General features: G+C 47.4%; 1 protein-coding gene across 4 annotated transcripts in view; it reads right to left on the bottom strand.

Moving 5' to 3' along the window:
• The window catches only part of CCDC180 (coiled-coil domain containing 180), an 88,556-nt gene that overhangs the window by 57,313 nt on the left and 7,750 nt on the right, over positions 1-23,493 (bottom strand). For all 4 annotated transcript variants that reach the window (XM_060199125.1, XM_060199128.1, XM_060199126.1 and 1 more), the window contains 8 exons: positions 21,987-22,096; positions 19,494-19,622; positions 19,279-19,389; positions 18,575-18,670; positions 14,841-15,004; positions 9,611-9,730; positions 5,538-5,617; positions 1,382-1,470 (listed from right to left, as the gene is read on the bottom strand). In XM_060199125.1, the coding sequence (XP_060055108.1) occupies positions 1,382-1,470; positions 5,538-5,617; positions 9,611-9,730; positions 14,841-15,004; positions 18,575-18,670; positions 19,279-19,389; positions 19,494-19,622; positions 21,987-22,096 (899 nt within the window). The remainder of the gene's footprint in view (positions 1-1,381; positions 1,471-5,537; positions 5,618-9,610; positions 9,731-14,840; positions 15,005-18,574; positions 18,671-19,278; positions 19,390-19,493; positions 19,623-21,986; positions 22,097-23,493) is intronic.

Below are 23,493 nucleotides of genomic sequence, written 5' to 3' on the forward strand. Positions count from 1 at the left end.
TGTATATGTGGGGGGGGGTTGTTGGAAGTGGGGGACTAGTGAAACACTGGAAAGAAGCTCTAAGCAGAGACACTTTCTGAAGAGATTTGGTTCTCTTACCCACTAGTGTAATAAAAACTCTTTTCACCAAGAAGAAGGAGGAGGAGGAGGAGGAGGAGGAAGTGGACGAGGAGGAGGAAGAGAAGAAGAAGAAGAAGAAAAGAAGGAGGAGGAGGAGGAGGAGGAGGAAGAAGAAGAAGAAGAAGAAGAAGAAGAAGAAGAAGAAGAAGAAGAAGAAGCTCTACGCTACCATCTTCACTGAATAAATGTCAGATGCTGTAATTGATGTAAAGTGTGGCTGAGTTTATCACGTTTCTCTACAAGATCGGGAAAGGCTTCTGGAGGAGGTGGCCAAGTTGGTTTACCACCTGAGGAACGTTGGGTGGGGCTAGTTGGGAAGGAGGGATTAGAGGCAGAAGGAGAAGCCTCTGGGATGTGCACACCTGCTGGACAGCAGTGCACCCGACTGGGCGTGAAGTGCCATGAGCAAAGACCCGGTTTCAGCCTCCTGTCCCCATTGACAGGAGGGAAACATCACAAACAGGGAAGCAGTGTTGCAGGTGTTTTTCTTGATCCCTCTTCATCCTTCTCAATTTCTCTCTGTCCTATCAAACAAAAGATGGAGTGGGATAAAAAAAAAAAAAAAAGGCCCCTGGGATTGTGGATTCATGGTGCAGGCACTAAACTCCAGAAATAACCCTGGCAGCAATAAAGAAAAAAAAAATGCAGAAGTCTGTGAGGGCCTGAGGCATGTAAGAAGTTTCTAAGGCAGGGGTTCCAAGGCTGGAGGGCAGAGACATGTTGGTATGCATGAGACCCCTTCTGTTTCATTTGGTTTAAATCCCCCCTGCTTAACACTATTCTATTTACATAACCACTTCATTCTATTTACATAACCACTGTTAACAAGCACTACCCTCCCTCCAGGGCATTGGTTCAATCCCCACTGTTTCATATGTTTTTGCTCCACCCTGATCCTCTCTTTGTCACACTCTGATTTTCACCAGTCACTTTTCTCTCCACCCTCTCTATGTCACATCCTGTTTCCACCTTACTTGGCAAGTATATATAAAGACAGCATTGTGAGTTTTACAGTACTTTACCTTGAGTTTAGCCTAGCTCATCTTTGATTGTGCTGCGTCCTGTATGAATAAAGAGATACTGCCTACAGCTCAACCATGAGTCCCTGGTCATCTGTTACCCGCCTGTGAAGCCAGCCCGGCGAAAACAACCTAACCCATCGAAAACAACAGAGACAGACCAAAGAGGCTACCTCAGGATGTGTGACCTCTGTCCCTCTTGTCAGGGCTGGGGTGGGCTGGGCTGGGCTGGGGGCACCCACCTTGCACTGCTGCACGTTGGCCAAGCACTCTTGCCAGGTCTGCTCGTACTGTAGGCGGATCCTCATCATACAGTCTATGTGAAAGGAGTCTCCACAGGCAGAAACAAAGATGTTAGTTGCTCTCCCAGAAGGAAATCTAATCTGCCTCCCATAGATTAGAAAAAGGAGTTTCTTTATGGGGGGGGGGTGTCTCTTCCCCAGCAAAGGTATTCTGTAGTGAGGATACTTCAGATCTGTGGTCCCGGTTCAGATCAGGGGCTGGGATCTCCTTCCCCACAAAGCTTCCAGTACCCCAACAGAAGGACTCAAGCGAGAAGTTGTCTTTATCTGCTCTGAATCCATTCTAAACACGACTTTAGCTTCAAGGCTGGTGAAATTCTTGGGGTGTTCGCACCAAGTCACTAAATAGCAACAAGGAGGCCTGAGAATTGACAGGTCTTATCTCCGGCTGATTTTTAAAGTTTTTTTTTTTCTTTATTGGGAGAATTCATGGTTTACAGTCAACAATAAAATATACAGTAGTTGGTACATAAGTAAAATTGTTTAGTTTCCGCATAACACTGTAACCCCACCCTCAGATCCTCCTCTGCCATCAAGTTCCAGGACCTGAACACTCCTCCGCACCCCCAACCCCCACCCCAGAGGCCTTTACTTTGGTGCAATACAGCAAATCCAGTTCAAGTTCTGCTCTCTGTTTTCCCTTCTGTTCTGATTTCTCAACTCCTGTCTATGAGTGGGATCATCCATATTCATCTCTCTCTTTCTGGCTGATCCCACTTCACATCTGGCTGGCTTCTTAAAAATTAAGTGGACTAGCAGAAGACTAAGAAACCATCTGGCTGATAGACTGACTGATCTCTCCAGCCTTCCCACTGCTTCCCAGTTCACAATCAGTTCAGAGTAACCAGGTGGCTAGGCTAAGCAACTAACATTCATGTCCACAGCATTTTAGAAAATGGAAGGGGTGGCCATTGTTTGAAAGTCCTGGGGAGGTGGGGAGGGTGGGTGGAAGTTGGGCATAGATTTCGGGTAGTGGGGAGGACAGATATACAGGGGGGCTCTAAGGGGAGATGCTCTACAGCTGACGCTGCTCCCCCATTCCTGGGACTACTTCCTAGGCTGCCACATGCCCATGTCCTTTCCTGTGATGTCACTGTGACTCCCACCTCTCTGTCCTTCCAGTCCTGCACTCCTCTGACCCACTAGCCCCCTATAACCTCATCACTCCCAGCATGGGACCTACTTCTGGGTTCCCAGTGCTCTCAGGATAAAGTCCAGTTTGGCCCCTTGGCATCTCCAACTTCCCTGCCCCTTTCTCCTTACCCAAGACGCCCCCCTTCATTCTTGGCCTTTGCACATATCTCTTAGTTGCCTTGTAGGTCTCAGCTGGATGAGCCCTGCCTTGGCATTGGTCTTTTATAAACCTCAGCTTCTTCTTCTTCTTCTTTTTTTTTTTTCCTCTAGAGTTATTAATGGGGCTCGGTGTCAGCACAAAAAAAAGCCACTGCTTTTGGTGGCCATTTTTTCCATTTGTATTGGATAGGAGAGAGAAATTGAGAGAGGAGGAGGAGATAGAGAAGAAGACAGACAGACAGACAGACGCCGGCAGACCTGCTTCACTGCTTGTGAAGCGTCCTCACTGTGAACCCAGATCCTTGCATTGGGTTCTTGCACTTAGTATAATGTGTGGCACTTAACCAGGCGCACCATTGCCCACCCCCTCAGCTGTGTCCTTAGATCTATTCTCACACATATATTTAAGGACATCCTGCACCGTCTGACTTCTGCTCTGAACTGGAAGCACCTGAGGTGTAACTGTCCCTCTGCCCCAGTACCACATCTGTCCCTGGAGGACCTCTGAGGACACCATGCTTGGCTATGACAGAGAGTCTCTGGGCTCCCTCTGTGATGCTGTGAGGTAACATAGTTATAATACTTGGGTCATTCTGAGCCTGAGGAACAAAGGCGGGTACTGTGAACCAAAGCACCTGGGTCAACCCTAGCTGGCTGTGACACTTCATTAGTGGTCTATCTTGGGGGAGGAGGGGTATCACCTTTCTGTCCCTGAGTCCCTCTCTACCACAGGGGGATGATGACACCACTGACTTGCAAGTTTTCATGAACCTCAAAGAAGATGGAAATAGTTATCTTCAAAAGCAAGGCTTGGCAAACATTTTCACTCTTTTTTTTATTGACTGTCTATATTTATTTATTATTGGGTAGAGCCAGAAATTGAGAGAAGAGGGAGAGATAAGAGAGAGGGAAAGGGGCAGACAGACTCCCGCAGCCCTGCTCCACCACTCGTGAAGCTGTCCCTCTGCAGGTGGGGACCAGGGGCTTGAACCCGGGTCCTTGCACACTGTAATGTGTGCGCTTAACTAGGTGCACCACTGCCTGCCGTGCATTTTCTAGAAAGGGCTGAGAGTAACTATTCCCAGCTTTGCCAGCCACACAGTTTCTGTTGCTGCCACTCATTTCCGCTGTTGTAGAGAAGTACCAGCCTGAGACAGCGCGTAAACAGTCAGCAGAGCTGTGTGCCAATAAAGTTTATTTACTGGGGCTGCCAGGTGGCTCACCCACCCAGTATCACACGTTACCATGTACAAGGATCCTCTTTTTTTTTGCCTCCAGGATTATCGCTGGGGCTCGGTGCCTGCACTATGAATCCATTGCTCCTGGAGGCCAATTTTTCCATTTTGAGCCCTTATTATTATTGTTGTTGTTGCTATTGTTGCTGTTGGATAGGACAGAGAAATCGAGAGAGGTGGGGAAGACAGAGAGGGGAGAGAAAGATAGACACTTGCAGACCTGCTTTACCACTTGTGAAGCAACCTCCCTGCAGGTGGGGAGCTGGGGGCTTGAACCGGAATTCTTACGATGGTCCTTGCGCTTTGCCCAATGTGCACTTAACCTGTTGCGCTACTGCCCAGGCCCTAAGGAGCCTCTTTTGAGCCCAGGATCACCAGGTGAGAGCACTTTCAGGCAGAAGCTTCACAAGTGGAGTCATGTCTATTTCTCTCTCTCCCTGTTTCTTACTTTTCTCTGGAAGGAAGGAAGGAAGGAAAGGAGGGAGGGAGGAAGGGAGGGAGGATGGGCCACCAGGAGTAGTTAAGCCATGTAGGCACTGAGCCCAGCCCAGTGATAGCCCTGGTAGCAAGAAAACAAAACCTACTTAGTTACTAACAGCCAGTGCTCTGTGGGTTAGAGTTTGAGGAGCCTTATTATAGAGAATGTTGACTCATTAGCCTTTATAACTGACCACTTTTTCACGTCATCCAGGCACTGAACTACAATTGGACTGAAGGGTCAAACATAACATTTACCACACTCAGACAAGGTACGTACCTTTACTTGAACTTATTCATTATTATTATTTGCCTGCTGGGACTTTTGCACCCATGCCATTCCATCACTCCCTTATAGACTCTTTGATTTTGCTTTTAATTTCAAATAGACATAAAGGAGGGAGGAAGGAAGAGAGAGGTGGGGGGAGAGATTGGAGAAACACCAAGGCACTGCTTTACCATTCATGAAGGCTCCCCTGGTATGGCTGTTCCCACACGGTGCCTGGGTTGGAACCTAGGCCCTCATGTGTGGTAAAGTGTGTGCTCTGCTGGGTGAGTTATCTCCTACTCCTGGTAAGTACCATTAGTACTTCTCCTAAGACTCCTACTTTAGGGAGGAAGAATTTGAGACCACGAGAAGCAATGTCTTCCCCAAGGTAGGTCCCAAGCTGGGACAATGCAGGGCTGAGGAGCAGACCCCTGGACAGTTCCTACAAGACCCTGCTCTTAAGTTTGTATGGCCCAGATCTGGTCCCTGAGCCTTGTGGTTCTATGAGTGATCCCACTGGTTCCATACTGGAGTCACGGGCTTGGGGGTGAGAGTGTGGCTGGCTCTGCTGCCAGTGGGCAGTGACTTGAAAGGTTTTGGAGGGAGAGAAGGCTCTTCCAGGCAAAGCCCTAGAGGTCCACTTGGAACCCTCAGAGCTCACTCTTGCCTTCAGACCCCACCCTGCTTCCCCAGGGCTGACCTGCCACCCACTCCTGAGTTTCTAGTAGACGTTCAACTGATCTGCAAACTAACAGAACTACAACAGTGCCACCTGAGCAGAGCGCTGGAGTGAGCCACCAGGGACCCTGTAACTCCCACTTACCGAGGTCACTGTTCAGTGAGTTGAGGGAAGCATGCCACTGATTCAGTTGAGTTTTGCTATAATTGGGGGGCAGAAGGTCACTGGGAAAGGAACATATGACAAGTAAGCCACAGTCAGATAAAAGCTTTACCAGAATTAATAGCATCTTTTAGAAACTTAGCTCCAGAGTAGAAGTAGATACTGAAGAAACTATGTGACTTGCTGGGATTTCTTGGGGTCCCAAATGCAACTCATTAAAATATCTGTTAATATTAAAGAGTTAGCAGAAAATAAAAGCAGACTTCCCAAGTGGGTAAATGCAGTCACATCTCTTAACAAAGGAAGTCACTTGTAGGAATGTCATCCTAGATAAAGATATAAAGTACATGAAAGGTTCTGCACTAAGATGGTTGTTTACCAGAACTGTAGAATTATTCACACACACACACACACACACACACACACACACACACACACACACACACAATTACAGGGGGGGCTGGGGAGATAGCACAGAGGTTTACACAAGAGACTTTCATGTCTGAAAAGCTCCAAAGTCTCAGGTTAAATCCCTGGCACCATTATAAGCCAGAACTGAGCAGTGCCACGTATATGATCAACCTTTATACCCAGTGGGGTAGATATAAAGCAGATAGAGCACACATGCTACAATGCGCAAGGACCTGGGTGCATTTACGAGTAGATGTCTCTCTCTCTCCTTCTGTCTCCCCCTTCTCTCTCAAATTCTTTTTTCTTCTATCCTCCCCAAACACACACACACACACACACACACACCAACAAAAAAACCTTTATATCCAACAATAAAGAACTGTACAGTGAAATCTCCTTGTAAGTCTATAGAAATAGTATGACAGATTTTAAAAGAGTAGCCCCTCCTATCAGGAAGTGGAGTCTATTCCTCTGCCTCATTGATGACTATCCAATCACCATGTGACATTAGCAAGCATGACACAATAGAGGCTTGGAAAGGGCTTGTGCGTTCTGCTTGCCCTCTGCCCCCTCTCAATTCAGGGAGTTCTTCTGCCACTAAGCCTTACCACTGCCATTGCCAGTGAGCCTGGAATAGTCTCTTGGAGGCTAAACATAAATGGAGAGAGGCCCTTGCTGTCGCAGCCTGGCTTCCAGACATGGGGTATTGCCATTCCAGATCACTCAGCCCTCGGCCACACCATCCCAGATCAGCTGAACCTCACAGAACAGTGAGAAACCAGATAGGATTGTTGCCTTAAGCCACTAAATTTGGGGTGGTGTTTAGTGGGTTCAAATGATATATCAGATTATGGGGGCCATACAACTTATAGTCCAAACTAGCACTTCTTTTATTAGAGACAGAGAGGCAGAGAGCAAAAGAATGAAAGAAACCATAGCACCAAAGCTTCCTTCAGTGCAGTGAGGGCTGAGCTCAAACCTGAGTGGCACACATGGCAAAGCAGCCGACTACCCAAGTGAGCTACTGTGCCAGCCCTGAACTAGCACAGTTTTCACAGTGAAGAGGAAAGGTGCCGCTAACCATTATGCCAGGGCAAGATGTGTAACTCAGGATGGTCTTGGACACCTGGCTTTACAGTGGCACGGAAGAAAAGCAAAAGGCAAGTACAGAAATATGCAAGGCTATAGTCCCACGTCTAGACGTTAGACTAAATGTGATACAGTAGTCTGGAATAGGTCCTAGAACAGAAAAAGCGCACTGGTGTGTGTGGTGGTGGTGGGGGGGAAGCCCAGTGTTTAGTTAATAGAAATGCATCCAAGTGGATTTCTTAGTCCTGACAAATGCCCAGTGGTAATGCAAGCTGGATAAGTCAGAGTAAGTCTAGTGTTACTCCCCAGTACAAATTTACATGCACCTGTCAGAGTTCTAGGCATATACAGGGTCCAAGAGAATCCATGGAACTCCCCCTGGAGACTTTGGATAACTTCTTTCTTGGTTCTTGGGAATCTCAGGAAGACTCTCCCAATTCTCTGCCATGACTGCCCAGCTGTGCAGAGGGTCCGTGCCTGAGCAGAAGCGAGGACCCCAAACACACTAAGGCTCTGGGGCTTCCAGAGAAGAAGCTGGAACTGCATTGGGATAGATGTGGGATGCCCCCGCCAAGATCCCATATCAGACAGCTCCTTGGCGATGGTTCCTTGGGTTTTATTATCATATTCCTCAGTCAACTGATGGGCCAAGGAGAAGGGAGACATCAAGAACCTCCTCGCACAAATGCTGTTTGCAGGAATTCTGCCAGGAAGGCCTTCCCACTTGACTGTTAAGTTGCATGTTCAAGTCCTGTGCTCACAGTACACACTTCTGGACGCTAGACTTGTATCCCGACTTTACCTCTCACTGTGAAGGAGCTGCTGAGTCCTGTGAATGCCTGTTCCTGTCCCTGTGCTCACAGAGCTGCACCCCGCCTCCTCCAGGGCTCACTCCCCTGCAGACACTGCCAGTGTCTAGTGTCTCCCAGCTGTGGCTAGAAGCGCCCAGTCAGTGCATTTTATCCCTTAATGGATGGACCCCCCCCCCCCCCAAGAAACAGTTTTGTTCAGCTTAACAAACATGGGCTCAGAGAAAAACAACCTTCTTGAGACTTTTATCCCCTTGTGAATTTTACATCTCCATAAATAGGTGGCTGCCTGTGGTCAGAAGGTGTCCACCTGGTGGAGACTGTGTGGGGTCCTACTAGTCATCTGTACCCTAAAATAACCTAGGTTCTGTGGTGGGGAGACCAGAAGAACCTGCGTTTTCAGCACCCCAGTGTCTTCACCCTGCAGGATCACACGGGCTGCTCCTGATGCTCAGGGGCAAGGCCACAGGTCCCCTGAGCACTGGGCTTCCAGATCTAGAACATTTCATGCGGTCCCTTGCCACCAAACCACTTAATTTGCGATCAAAGCTGCATAAACCAGGTTGAAGTGAGTGCTTATAGCCTCTTATAGGCAGCAGCCTGTCACCAACCTCCTAGCCTCCAGCCTTGGACACCTCCAACTGAATCTGCAGACCACAAAGCTGAAGGAGCTGAGCTACCCCTGACCACAGGAAAACATTCAGCCTCTTGGCCTGGCCCCTTGATTACCCCCCCCCATTAAAAAAGTTGCCACCAGGGTTATCGTTGGGGTTCGGTGCCAGTACTATGAATCTACTGCTCCCTGTGACCATCTTCTCCTCTTTCTAATTTTTTAATTAGATATGAGAGAGAGGATGAGGAGATAGAGAGGGAGAGAAAGAGAAATACCAGCAGACCTGCAACACCGCTTATAAAGTGGAACCCCTGCAAGTGGGGAGCAGGTGATCGAATCCCTATCCTTGTGTTGTGCTTGGTAATATGTGTGCTTTTAACTGGGTATAACACTACCTGGCCCTCTCTCTCTCTACCTCAACTCTTGCCATGGCCTCCTCCCCAGCTTTTGACTTCAGGAGAGAGAGAGAGAGAGAGAGAGAGAGAGAGAGAGAGGGAACACAACACAGCACTGGAGCTTCTCCCTGAAACCATGTCCCTCCCACGTACTGGGACTCAAACCTGGGCTATGCACATAGCAAGGCACGTTCCCTGTGCAGTGAGCTATTTCTCAGGCCCTTTTCAGCATTTTTTTTCTGCCCCTAGGCTTATTGCTGGAGCTCGGTGCCTGCACTACAAATCCACTGCTCCTCGAGGCCATTTTCCCATTTTGTTGCCCTTGTTGTTATTGTTATTGTTATTGTTGTTATTGGATAGGACAGAAAGAAATCTAGAGAGATGGGGAAGACAGAAAGAGAGAAAGGCAGACATCTGTTGTGAATCAAACCACCCCCACCTCCACTGCAGGTGGGGAGCCAGATGCTCGAACCTGGATCCTTACACCGTGGGTCCTTACGCTTTGCTCCATGTATGCTTAACCTGGTGTGCCACCACCCCGCCCCCTTTTTGCGGCTTTTATCTGGCTACACTAATCTTCTTTCTGTAGCAACTGTGCCCAGCTGGCTGGTTAGGACCAGAGGTCCAACACGCAATGCCTGGTCTGGAGGGTGCCCGGGGAGTGATGTCAGCGTTGCAGACGGAGCCTGCCTCCCCCATGGCCACCAAAGGCAGCCTCCCAGGGGCCCTTCCCGGTACCAGATGGTGCTGAGATGTTCCAGCCGCTTTTGCTGCAGGATACTCTGGCGTGCGAGCATGTTGTTCACCTCCTCATTCACAGCTGGAGGATTCTGGATCTTCTCACTGTTTATGAACTCGCTGAGTGGCCAGACACAGTGGTGCCACGGAGAGGAGAGAAGGGACAAGGTGCATGGAGAGAGGGAATGACAGCCATGTCAGAACATTTAGAACTCCATCTCTCCATTTTTTTAAAATATTTTTTAAATTTATTTTGGATAGAGACAGAGAGAAATTGAGAAGGAAGGGGAGAGAGAAAAGGAGAGAGAAACAGACACCTGCAACCCTGCTTCACTACTTGTGAAGCTCCCCAATCCCTTACAAGTGTAAACTGGGGGCTTGACCCAGATCCTTGTGCACTCAACCAGGTGTGCCATCTTCCCATCCCCTCCCTCCCTTCATCTTCCAATCCCCTTCCTGCATCTAGTAGACATTATGGAGGAGGGTGTCAGGAGCAGGGAAGGGGAGGGGGGGTAGGCCTGCCCTTGGTGCTAAGATCATGGGGCCTGCAGGTTCTGACTGCCACCTGCCAGCCCTGTGACCGTGGCAAGTCACCCTCGACCCCACAAAATCTACTTCCTCTTTTGTAACGGAGCTCGTCAGAGTAGCTTCTTTCTCTTGTGGTGATGGGCCCAATAAGATATTGCAAGCACAGCCTTGGGCTAGTAGAAGATGCCCAAGGAATGCTAATTCCTGCCAAGATTGTTGAAGATCGCTGATACCCATAATCACTTGCCAGGCGCCAGGCCAGACCAGACATTTTCTACACAGTGTCTTGCTATTCTGCACAGAGCTGTCACAGGTCTGCCATGCTGTGGTGCAGACAAGCAGCCTACCAACCTACAGGGTGAACTCATCACCTTCAGACATCTTGACCCAAGGTACCTCGTTCTTTTGTGTTTAACCAAATAACATTGATTTTATATTGGTTTACAAGACCATAGAAATTCAGGAGTACAGCCTCACACCTCTCTAAGTATATTAGGCTTATGTCTCCACCACCAAAATCCTAGAGCCATCACATGATCAAAATAACTTCCTTGGGGGCTGGGTAGTGGTGCACCCAGTTGAATGCACATGTTACAGTGCACAAGAACAGGGGTTCAAGCCCCCAGTCCCCACCTGCAGGGGGAAAGCTTCACAAGTGGTGAAGCAGTGCTGCAGGTGTCTCTTTGTCTCTCTCCCTCTCAATTTCTGGCTGTCTCTATACAATAACTAAATAAATGTAATAATTTTTTTTAAATCAAAATAACTTCCTCTCCCAGTCCCTTCCAGCTCCCTTCCCCTTTCTTTCTGGTAACCATCATACTTTTCACAGAATTGAGGAGTTTTTTTCTGTGAATATTTGTAACTCTATGTTCATAGCAGAATTATTTACAACAGCTGAAATATGCAGTCAACCTATGCGCCCATTGGCATATGATTAGATGAAGAAGCTGCAGTAAGTGTATAGTCAGTGGAATACTAATCAGTTATTAAAAAGATGAAATTGTGTCTTTTATGAACAACATGGGGCACTTTGAGGTAACTGAGCTAAGGAAAATAAGTCAGGAAGTGAAAGATAAAATTATAGGGTGAGGATTAACTTTGAAACTTTGAGTCCATACTCCCAGAGGGTTAAAGAGTAGGAAAGCTATCAGGGGAGGGGATGGGATATGGAGTTCTGGTGGTGGGAACTGTGTGGAGTTGTGCCCCTCTTACCCTATGGTTTTGTCAGTGTTTCCGTTTTATAAATAAATTTTAAAATTATAGGGTGGTTTCACTCATGTGGGGGTATAAAAGTAGCCAAATCTGGGGGTGGTCTTTTTTTTTTTTTTTTTAGCAAATGAATACCTTGCTTATTGGCTGAAATCTCCAGGATTCTGCCATTAGTATGAACAGAAGGACCATCTGGTAAAGGAGGCATTGGGGACGGGTCACCCACAGTCTTCATCCCCACCAAACTTGTTATAAGAAGGTGGGTGCTGGGGAGACAGCATAATGGTTATGCAAAGAGACTTTCATGCCTGAGGCACTACAGGCCCTAGTTTCAATCTGTAGCACCACCATAAGCCAGAGCTGAGCAGTGCTCTGAAGGAAAAGCAAAATAAAATAAAAAGGCAAAATGTGAAGGCAGACATCTTTGCACTGGGGAAATAGCATAATGATTATGCAAAGAGACTTTCATGCCTGAGGTTTTAGGTCTCAGGTTCAATCCCCAGCACCACCATAATCCAGAGATAAGCAGTGCTCTGGTAAGACAAATTGGAGAAAAAAAAAAAAAGTTTGCTGTAAATTTGGGAGCTGGGTAATGGTGTACTCAGTTAAATGCACATATCACCATGTCAAAGGATCTGGGTTTGAGTCCCCGCTTCCCATCTGCAAGGGGGACACTTCATGACTAGAGAAGCAGATCTACAGGTGTCTAATTTCTCTCTCCCTCTCTATCTTCTCTTCCCTCTCAGTTTCTCTCTGTCCTGTCAAATAAAAAGAAAAAAAATAATAAAGTAGAAAGAAAAAAATGGAAAAAGTGGTCACTAGGAGCAATGGATTTGTAGTGTCGGCACTGAGCGCCAGCGATAACCCTGGTGGCAATTAAAAAAAGAAGGTACACAGTAGCTCAGACATGGAAGCTGGTGCATCCTCTTGGACTCAGGTTATATATAACAGTAAAGAATGGAAATTGGAGGCGGAGGTAGATAGCATAATGGTTATGCAAAGAGCCTCAGGCCTGAGGCTCCAAAGTCCCAAATTTAATCCCTTGTACTACCATAAAACAGAGCTGATCAGTAATGGTTATGCAAAAGACTCACGCCTGATGCTCCAAGGTCCCAGGCTCACTCCCCAGCACTACTATAAACCAGAGCTAAGCGGTGCTCTAGTCTTTCTGTGTCTTTCTTCCTATATATCTCTCTCATTAAAATAAAATAAAATAGTAAAAATAAAAATTCAAGAATGGAAATTGGACAAAAGTTCAGACTAATATTTTCAAATGATTTGTACTCCATTCTGAAAATGCTGAAGAGATAGTTTGTAAAGGAAACAAGATACAAATCAAAATATGCAGTAGGGTTTGGAAAAGCCTGGAAGGAAATAACCACCCCACCCAAACATCAGCTGTGCTTCTCACTGGAATGAGGGATCAGCAGTGCTTTCTTGAGGACTTTATTTTGACTTTTTTTTTTTTTTTGCCTCCAGTGTTATTGCTGGAGCTCGGTGTCTGCACTATAAGTCCACTGCTCCTGAGCCATTTTTCCCATTTTTGTTGCTTTTGTTGTTATTTTTTTATTGCTGTTGTTGTTGTTGGATAGATAGGACAGAGAGAAATCGAGAAAGGAGGGGGAGAGAAAGAGAGACACCTGCAGACCTGTTTCACCGTTTGTGAAACGACCCCCCTGCCAGTGGGGAGCTGGGACTCGAACTGGGATCCTTACGCCAGTCCTTGTGCTTCAATCCCATGTGCGCTTAACCCGCTGCACTACCGCCTGGCCCCCTCTTTTGACTTTTTAAAAAGAAGCACAGAATACTTTTACTTCTAGAACAACCATATCTTAAAGGGATGACAAAGGTAATGATTATGATAACTTCCCCACTCCTGGCTCTACATTTCAAAAGAAAAGTGGGGAGAGAGGCCAGGTGGTCATGTACCTGGTTAAGTGCACACATTACAGGTTCAAGCCCCTGGTCCCTACCTGCAGAGGGGAAGTTTCATGAGTGGTGGAGCAGGGCTGCAAGTCTCTCTCTCTTTCTCTCTCTGTCTCCATCTCTTTCTTCCCTACCCTCTAAATTTCTCTCTGTCTCTAATAAATAAATAAATAAAATTTTAAAAAGTGGGGAGACGGGGAGGTAAAGTCAAGGCATTTTTACCCTTTAGTTCTTTGTGTTCAAGGACTCTTATTGCTGCAGTTTATGTCTGCTACCAAATGACCTGGATTTCTCTGAAAGACTGCTGCAGGATGGTTTTACTCAGGTGTGCAATATAAAGAACTGAGATACATGAACTTGTAAAAAGAAAAAGAAAAGAACAGCCAAATGATCTGCTAAGACTTTGTGAAAACGATGGTGGGTATTCTTATTCGGGGTGAGGGGGCACAGAACTGTGGTGGTGGAAGTGGTCTTGAAGTATACCCTTGTAATCATGTAAACCATTTTTAAATCACTAATAAAAATAAATTGGGGGGGGTAGATAGCATAATGGTTCTGCAAAGAGACTCTCATGCCTGAGGCTCCAAAGTCCCAGGTTCAATCCCCCACACCACCATCAGCCAGAGCTGAGCAATGCTCTGGTAAAGAATAAAATGATAATGATAATAATTTTAAATAAGTAAAGGATATTACACATTGTGGGACTATGTGAAAGCTTGGTAGAGCTTAGGGGAGCTCCCCCCATCTTCAGATGGAGGTCTGAAAAGACATCCCTCTTGTTAGCCTCTCTCCATAGAGATGAGCCAAGAGGGAAAAGTCTATCAGACTCAACTTGCCCCTTATTAGACTCCCAAATTCACAAAAAGCCTACACCCTCTCTCACTTAGTTCCCCCTGCTGTCAGCCAGATGGTTGCCTGCTTTAGGATTCACTCACTCAAAGTTCACACATTCCACTTCACCTTTTGATCACAAAGGAAGAGCACATCCTGTCACACACTCCTAACACCGTACAAGTGAAAAGCCCCCCAAAACCTTATTTCCTGGAGCCCTTTTGATGTCCTTAAAGCCTTGTTCTTCCTTCTCTATCTTACCTTCCTGGTTCACCCCCTCTTCTTCTCTCAGATGCCTTTGGATAATTAAATGCCTGCATCAGGAAACTGATTGTTATGACCTTTATGTATCACGTCAACTCTTGTTATACCAACCCCCTATCATAGGGGGCAAGCTGACCTCAAAGAAACCTGTGAATTCTGACGTACGTGAAAAATGTTCTTTGTTTAACTTTCTATATTAACTAAAACCCATCCCCCAATAAATGAGTGCATTCGCACCAGAATCCTCCCTGAGTCTCTTTCTTTATCACGCAGTCCCTTGAGCTGATGATACAGCCTCGGTAAGCTTACCTTCCTGGCTGAGAGTCACCCCACGTGAGCTCCAGCAACACATACTTAAAAAATAAAATGAAAACCACGTGATGACAAGGGGAGGATGTGTGTGGGCCCTTGAATGTGCTGACCACCCTGGTGGGCTGGGGGAAAGCTGCAGGCAGTGGGGGCAGACACTGACCTGAAATACTGCACCAGACCCTCCTTCTTGAGACCCTTCCAGACGTCCACCAGGTCCTGCCAGCGGTGGCGGCTCTCAAGCTCCTGCTTCAGCGTCGCCTCCATCAGGTTGACAGATAGCTGGGCGATGGCTCTCCTGTTGCCCAGCAGGGCGTGATTGATGATCTGTGGTCACAAGCAGGTAGGCTCTATTGGGGTGAGAGTTCTCCAGGGTCAGAGACGATTCAGTTGGAAAGGGGTTGTGAAGGGTCAGGCTATGGTGCACCCGGCTAAGTGCACATAGTTCTAAGTGCAAGGGCCTGTACAAGGACCCGGGTTCAAGCCCCAGGCTCCCCACCTGCAGGAGGGAATGCTTCACGAACAGTGAAACAGGTCCACAGGTGTCTATCTTTCTCTTTCCTGCTACATCTCCCCCTGCCTTCTCAATTCCTCTCTGTCCTGTCCAATAAAATGGAAAAAGTGGCTGCCGGGAGTAGTGGCTTTGTAGGGCCGACACCCAGCCCCAGTAATAAACCTGAAAGCAAAAGATAAATATAACAATAAAAATAAAGGGAAGGGGCCATGAGAGGCTAGAGAGAGAGGCCAGCTGAGATGCTGGCTAAGGAGGGCCTGGGGTCTAGTGAGGCTGAGCAGGGCGGTGGCATGTGTCTTGGGAGTGCTGTGGGGTCTGTGGGCACTCAAGGATGCTGCTTAGAGCTCGGCAGCCGTGGTCAGTGGCAAGGGGTTTCCTGAGGGCTTGTCCATGAACTCTGATGATGTGAAGTGTCAACCCAGCTCCAAGGCCACACAAGGCTGTTTGTTAAAGAAGGCAACTTCAGTTCACTGAAGTGCTAAACTCCAGGGGTTTTTCATGGTTTAAGTGTACGTTTAAATGAATGTATTGCAAAAGTAGAGTGCTCATGCTACCAGTGACTGGTCAGTCATACATGGCTGGGATGAGAACTGGGACCTAAGTGCCCAAGGAGATCAGAGTTAGGACATACTCGGACAGTCTGCTGGTAATGCTCTCCTGAGCATCTTCGTCATGGTGGTGGAGACAAACCTTCACTGTGTGGTTCTGTCCAGTTTCTTGGCCTCACAGCCCTTTTAAATGAGAGCAGCCTCTACCGTGGGCCTGACATGGAAACAGCCCCAAATGTCACCACGCACTTTCCAAAAACCCGCACCAGATCTCCTTGGTGCGGGGATGAGAACCACTAGGCCCAATGGTAGAACTTCTAGCAAAGCCGGTCACTGGGATCTGAGGTGTGATGCCAGATGGACTTCCTGGCTGGGGGAGGGGGGCGCTGTTGAGTATTTCCTGGATCTCTGGTCTTATAGCTACAACATAAAGAAAACGCCATTTATGGCACAGAGGTTTTTGAGGGATTGAGTAAGATCAATGTGCATAGAGCAAGCAGCAAGTGCCAGCTGTGATACTGAGTAAAAGGAGCACAGGAGGGGGCCAGGCGGTAGCGCAATGGGTTAAGCACACATGGTGTAAGGACTGGCGTAAGGATCCCGGTTTGACCCCCGACTCCTCACCTGCAGAGGGGAGTCACTTCACAGGCTTCTGCAGGTGTCTCTCTCTCTCCCTCTCTGTCTTCCCCTCCTCTCTCCATTTCTCTCTGTACTATCCAACAACAATAATAGTAACAACGATAAACAAGTGCAACAAAAGGGGAAAAGTGGCCTCCAGGAGCAGTAGATTCATGGTGTAGGCACCGAGCCCCAGGGATAACCCTGGAGGCAAAAAATAAAATAAAAATTTTTAAAAAAGGAGCGCAGGGAAGTCAAATAATGAAACTGCAGGATGCTGCTAACACTGATTTCCCTAATGACTCAAGTGCCTATGTGAACACCTCTTGCTTGTCTCAAAGGAGAGCCACTACTGGTGAACCTTCTTTAATCAGGTTCCCAACAAGTACTGACCTCAAAGTACCATCATTTCATATTCCAGGTGCAGGTACAGGTACAGGGCCTGAGTTATTTGAGAGCCTGCGCCTTTGGGAAGTGGAGAGAGGTCTGTGTACACTGCGTGTCCGTGCTTTATTCAATACCTCAAGGCACAGACCTGGAACGGAGTCCATCTGTGATTCTGAATGCTGTTGTCAGACAAGCCCCGCCTTCAGACCGGGCATCCCATGCAAGCAAGACAGACTACCTGAGTAGTCAAAAGAAGCATCCTTTAAGTAGTTGGGGAAATAGCTCAACTGGCAGAGTGCAGGATTTGCACATATAAGGCTCTCAGTACAATCCCTGATGATGCATATACCAGAGTCATGCTCTAGCTTCTCTCTCTCTTTCAAGAAATAAATCTTTAAAACATAAATAAATGAAGCTTAGGATATGGCACAGTAACTAGAGCATGGGATTTAAAATCAGAGTCCTGAGTTAGATCCCCAGCATTATGTGTGGCAGAATGATGCTCTGGTGTCCCCCCCCCACACACACCTCCTCTCTCTCTCTCTCTTTCTCTCTTTCTCTTTCTCTCACCAATAAATAGACAAATACATAAATAAATGAACATTTTATAAGAAGAATTTTTTTTCTCATTCAGAGGAGAGGGCCAGGCTTTTCCCTGACAATGAACACATAACAACCTTGAACATCTTGTTTTTTTTTTTTTCATTTAAAGAAAGCAGCTGGGGGGGTGAGGGTAGATAGCATAATGGTTATACAGAGAGACTCTCATGCCTGAGGCTCTGAAGTCCCAGGTTCAATCCCCTGCTCCACCATAAATCAGGGCTGAGCAGTGCTCACCTAAGGAAAATAAAGAAAGAAACAAAAAAAGGAAGAGAAGAGAAGAGAAAAAGAAAAGAAAAGAGACAGGAAAATTAGACAAACAAAAGACAGGGTGAGGGGGGCCCAAAGCACCCAGACTTGTAACAGTCCCAAGATGATGCCTCAGCACACAGCACCAGTCATGCTCTACAAGGTCACTGAGACATGGCCATGAGGTGCTCATAAAATCCTCTATACTCAGGCCAGCAAGATAGCTCACCTGGATTGACTTTGTCATGTGCCTTACTCAGGTTTGAGTCCAGCCCCTACTGCACTGTGGGGAGCTTTGATATCTTTCCCTGTCTCCCTCTATCTCTGTAGCTGAAAAAAAAAAAAACCCACCAGTGCTCAAACTGTTGATGCAGCGTTAGTTACACTGGGATGAGGATGGCGGGAAAACATAAGGCATACTTAGGAGAGATTTCTATTGCAAATATTTAAAGACTCTGGTTCTGGAACTAGGCCACTAACTTGAGTTAGTAGGAAAGGTTGTGTATAAAGAGCCCCTGCCTCCTGAGATACCAGGTCCTGCTGCTTCTCTGGAGGCTGATCCCTGCATGCAAAAACCACTCACTGCGGGCCAGGCACTGGCTCAGTGGCTTAAGTGCATGTTACCAGGCACAAGGACCTGGGTTTGAGTCCCTGCTCCCCACCTGCAGGCGCGGGGGGGGGGGAGGTCTGCTTCAGGAGTGGTGAAGAAGGTCTGCAGGTATCTATCTTTCTCTCCCTGTCTCTACCTGCCTGTTTTTTTCTCTCTCTCTTGTTTAATAAAATTTAGAAAGAGAAAAAGAAATGGTCACCAGGAGTGGATTTGTAGAGCTGGCACACAGCCTCAGCCTCAGTGATAACACTGGTGGTAATAAAACAAAACAAAACACCCCACTCACTGTGGGGTGTGGACTGTAATCTGACAATCTTATAACCCACTACTAGTCACAAATAAAAATCTTATTATACATGCACAGCACTCACCATGGCTTCTTTATTCATAAGCCTGTACACGTCGGGCTGCATGAGGTAAGAGGTTTTCTCTATGATTTCTACGTATTTTTTCAACACTTTTTTCAGCTAGAAATAATAAGATGTTATCATTAGTAACTGTCTTTTTAGAGAACTTAAAGAAAACATGATACCCCAAACCTTATCTTATCCTGTCGGGCAGCCCCCCTGCTCCATCCTCTATTGCTGACACTATGGTCTATTTACATAATCATTGTTTTGCCTGAAAGATCCCCACCACATTATCCCCTCAGGGTATTGCTAATTCCTGCCAGTTAAAACCATCTAAACAGCTGCTAAGGACACTTCCACCTTCCCAGCATGCCTTTGCCTCTCTCCACCCCCTTTCCTAGCCATTTCCGTTTCTGAATTGCTACTTCCGTTTTTTATCCCATAAAACCCACTTCTGTTTCTGGTTCCGCTCTCTCTTTTCTCTCCTGCATTGTGACCTGGAGAAGGGCTGGCGTGCAGAGCAGGAGGCGGCCACTGCTGTTTGGCGTTTGGCGCCACGTGGCCTTACCCGCTGTGCTCACGCCTGACTCTGGAACCCCGCATCAATAAAGAATTGTATTACCATGCCGCCACGAGTCCCTGGATCCTCTCTCCTGCCCACAACGCTAGGCCGCCATTATCCCACAAGGCAAAATCACCAAAAGCCCATCTTTCGGTCAACTCACTTTGTCTGTCCGGGAGAACTCCTGCAAGTGCAGTGCTTCATCCAGCTCCCTAATCCCCTGCTTCTGTTGGAGGTACTTCTCAGCCACCTGATCCCACAGATCCAGCAGGTTCTAGGCCAGAAAGCTGAAGTCAGGCTGGGGGGATAGATGGAGGACAGCAGGGAGGGAGGAGTAGGGCTCTGTGGCACAGAGCAGACCACAAAGGGGGCTCCTACCTGGATAGTGTAGTCTTTGAGGTCACTGTTGTTTTCCACACTCTGGAAGAGTTGGTTGATGATGTTATCAGTGTCAGTCAGCTTTTTTAAAAGAACTACTCCAGGCTCTAAGATGAGAGGTTCCATTTCCTGCAACAAACCAAGAGGGGGTTGATATGGTAACAGCAACCACAGGACAGGAGGGAGCCCTTACTCTGTAATAGGGAAGTTGGAGCCACAGTACCCTGGTCCAAGAGTGAGTGTTAGGGAATTCTGCCGAAAAATCAAAAACACTGGAGCCAATGTGGATGGAAGAGAAAAGAGTTTTATTCACATGGACAGAGCTCAAATGGCTCTGAAAACCCCTGGCCCCAAACAAAGGGACAGTCCACACTTATACAGGAGCTGCAGGCTGAGAGCAGAAAGCATTCTCACAGAAGCAGGGGCTGTAAGGTTAATGGGGTGGGACTTGGACCCATTGCTCAGGGTCTGGTTGCCTTAGTTACTGTTATCTTTTCCTGCATAGCTGTGTCTGGGAAAGCTTAGCCTCAGCAAACGATACAGCAATGAGGGGATAAGGGTACCTTTCTCAGAGTGCACAGGCAGAGCCACTACACCAGCCTGGCAGTCTGAAGGGGGGGTACTTTTCCTTTCTTTTCTTACTTTTTTAGGTTTCTTCTTATTCTTCTTTTTTTCAATTATATTTATTTATTTATTGGATAGAGACAGCCAGAAATTGAGAGGGAAGGGGGTAATATAGAAGGAGAGAGACACTGGAAGCCCTGCATCACCACTCATGAAGCTTTCCCCCTGAAGGTGGGGACCAGCGTCTCTAACCCAGGGCCTTGCACACAGTAACATGTGCACTCAGCCAGGTGCACCACCACCCAGGGGTACCTTTCTCATGGTCTCCTGTTATCTGGGGCTTCTCTCTTTCTTACAGTTTGGCTAGTTAACTCTTTCATATAAGGCATTGTAATTTTCTGGCCTTGTGCTCTACTAACCTACTGCTTATTCAGTGAAGTTCAGTCTGACCTTCTTCGTCTCAATTTCATTTTTACTCTTTTGACCTTCTACACAACCACCTGCTCTGTCTCAGAATTCCTGGCACATACAGACTTTCTACCAACTCTTATCCCTTTATTTTCAATATTTCTGCTCTGAGTTGGGGCCTTCTTACAAACATACCACAATCATATTATAAGCATATTCTAAGGCTAAAATTTTGGAAATTCCCTCACATGAGGATGTACTAGTTATTTCTTAAGAGCAGCAGCCCTATGAAGTCCACATCCTGGGCTGGGTTCTCTGCTCAGACTAATTCGATGCTCACAGCCTATAAAGCAGGTGCTGACATCAGACAGGGCCTATGGCTGGGGCTCAGCAAACATGTGTTCAGGCTGTGGCCAGTGAAGGAATTCTGACCTCAGATGTGGAAACAGGTTCATTTATGTTGCATGATCAAAGTCACAGAGCTCATGGGTAAAGGGAGAGTTCACATTCAGTTGGGAGGCACTAGGAAAGCATTAGGGGTCAGGCTGGGGAGCACCAAGTAGAGCACAGTACAGTGTGTAAGGACCTGAGTTCAAGTCCCTGGATCCCACCTTCAAGAGGAAGCTTCATGAGTGGAGAAGCAAGGCTGCAGATATCTCCATCCCAACCCCCCATGTCTCATTTTCTGTCTCTATGAAAAAAAGGAGAAAAAAGGGGAGCAGTAGATTCACTGTGCAAGTGCCAAGGCCCATTGATAGCCCTGGTGGCAAAAATAAAAAAAAGAAAGAAGGAAAGAGAAAAGGAAAAAAGAAGAGAAGAGAAGAGGAGGGAAGAAGGGAAGGAAGGAAGGGAGGAAGGGAGGAAGGGAGCAAGGGAGGGAAGGAGGGAGGAAGGAGGGAGGGAGGGAGGGAGGGAGGGAAGGAGGGAGGGAGGGAGGTGAAGGGAGGCATTAGAAGCTGGCTGGGGGAACACCTGATGCCTTGGGTACAGTGAGTTCCAGGAATCAGGGAAACCATGTAAGTCAAGATGACTTATGGAGAAAGTGTCAAGTGCAGTCGGAAACTCTAAGAGGACCTGGAAGGGCAAAGAGGGATCTTGTTGAAGGACCAGTGTGGCTAGAGAGGAGCCAGGTGCCCTGAGACGCTTGTCTAAGAGTCAGGCAACACCAGACGGTCAGCCGGGCCCTTGGGCTCTCATCAGTAGGACAAAGCAGGGAGAGCAAAGTCCGGGTTTTGGCAACAGACCTGGAGTCCAAGTCCTTCTTTGTTCTTAGTATCAAACCAGACAAGACTGTGGGCTTCCCCTGAAAGATGAGGCCATGACAGTTGCCTGACTTAAGAGGGCTGTGGTCACAAGCAGTTGTACTGAACCACTCCGACACAGCTATTGATCCCACCTATCAGTACACTGCGGTGAGCCAGGAAGGGCCTCTGAGCTGAAGAAAGGGGAGGGAAGGGTGCAGCGCCAAGCCTGCCTTTGGAGTGGCCCAGAAACAGGAGAGGTGTGAGGGGAGAGTCTTACTGTCCCAATCTGTGCGATCTCCTCCTTAAAGTTTGCCAGAGCGTTCTCATAGGCTTTCTTCTTGCAGTCTTTTTTTACAGGGAGGGTTATACTGTTGATCTTCTCAGGTACTGGAGGAGAGTGACAAAGATGATGAATGAAGCTTCCCTCAGAGCTCCAAGGTGAGGCAAGGGTCCCCAGGAACAGGCATCAAGGCAGAAAATCCCCTGGTTTCAAAGATGGATGCCACCCCCCCAAGCACACACACACACACACACACACACACACACACACACACACACATACACACACACACACACACACACACACACACACACACACACACACACACACCACCAGGGCAGAGTGTCAGCAGTTTCAGAAAAATGAAAACATAAGATCTAAAAGTGCAACAGGGAATGGGGTCTCCTACACATAGTTTAATGCTGGGGGCATAATGGCATTTGTAGAATGAGGCAATTCAGGGCTGACAAAACAGCTTGCTTAGGTAGGATGACCTGGGTTTGAGCTTGGCCTCCTCCAAACTGAAGGAAACTTTGGTGCTGTGGTCTCTTTCTCTCTGCTTCTCTGTTTCTTTCTTAGAGACAGACAGAGAGAGAGAGAGAGAGAGAGAGAGACAGAGAGAGATGATTTTTGTTTGTTTTTTAACAGAAGCAAGGTTTAATCCCTAGCATCACCAGGAACCAGAGCTGAGCAGAACTCTGGTAAATGAAAAATAATTAAATAATTGAAAACTGAAAAATAGGAAGTTCTTTAAAAAACAAATCATAGGAGCAAGTGCAGGGATGGTAAAGAAACTCATTTGAATAGTGTCCCTGCTTTAACCTGTAAGCAAGCTGGGGTCAAGCCCAGCCTCCACTGTAGTGGAGTGCTGTGGCATTTCCTCTTCTCTCTGTGTCTCTCTACTATCTGGAGAAATTAAAGTTGGCTGGAGTTGTAAAGCCCTGGTGATGATGGAGGAGGAAGCAGAGAAGGAACGAGAGGTGGAGGAGAAGAAAGAGGAGGAGGAGGAGGAGGAACAGCAGCAGCAGCAAACACACAAAGCACCACCACATGGAATTCAGCAGGTATTGATCTGCTCCTAGTGAGGAGTCCTAGAGGCAGGCTCCATCGGTGATCTGATTTTATAAGTGGGAAGACACATGGGGCTGAGGAACAAAGCTGGTCACTGTCTGAGCAAGCGCTTGACTGGTGGCTTCTGTTGTAGGGTCTGTGCTCAAACCCTGTCCTTTGCCGGGCTCTGGATCTATGTGCAGGCTGGGTACCACGCGGAGCAGAAGTGGGGGGCTCTGTGGAGAGTTTTGACTCTTTTCTTTCTCTGCTTTCTCCCTTTTGTACTATGTGCACTTAACCTGGTGCGCTATTGCCCAGCCCCCTGCTTTCTCTTTTGTACCTATACAGTGAGCTCATCTTTTTCTTCCTTCCTTCCCTCCTTCCTTCCCTCCTTCCTTCCCTCCTTCCTTCCCTCCTTCCTTCCTTCCTTCCTTCCCTCCTTCCTTCCTTCCTT

This window comes from Erinaceus europaeus, chromosome 10 (genome assembly GCF_950295315.1).
Source record: "Erinaceus europaeus chromosome 10, mEriEur2.1, whole genome shotgun sequence".
NCBI lineage: Eukaryota > Metazoa > Chordata > Mammalia > Eulipotyphla > Erinaceidae > Erinaceus > Erinaceus europaeus.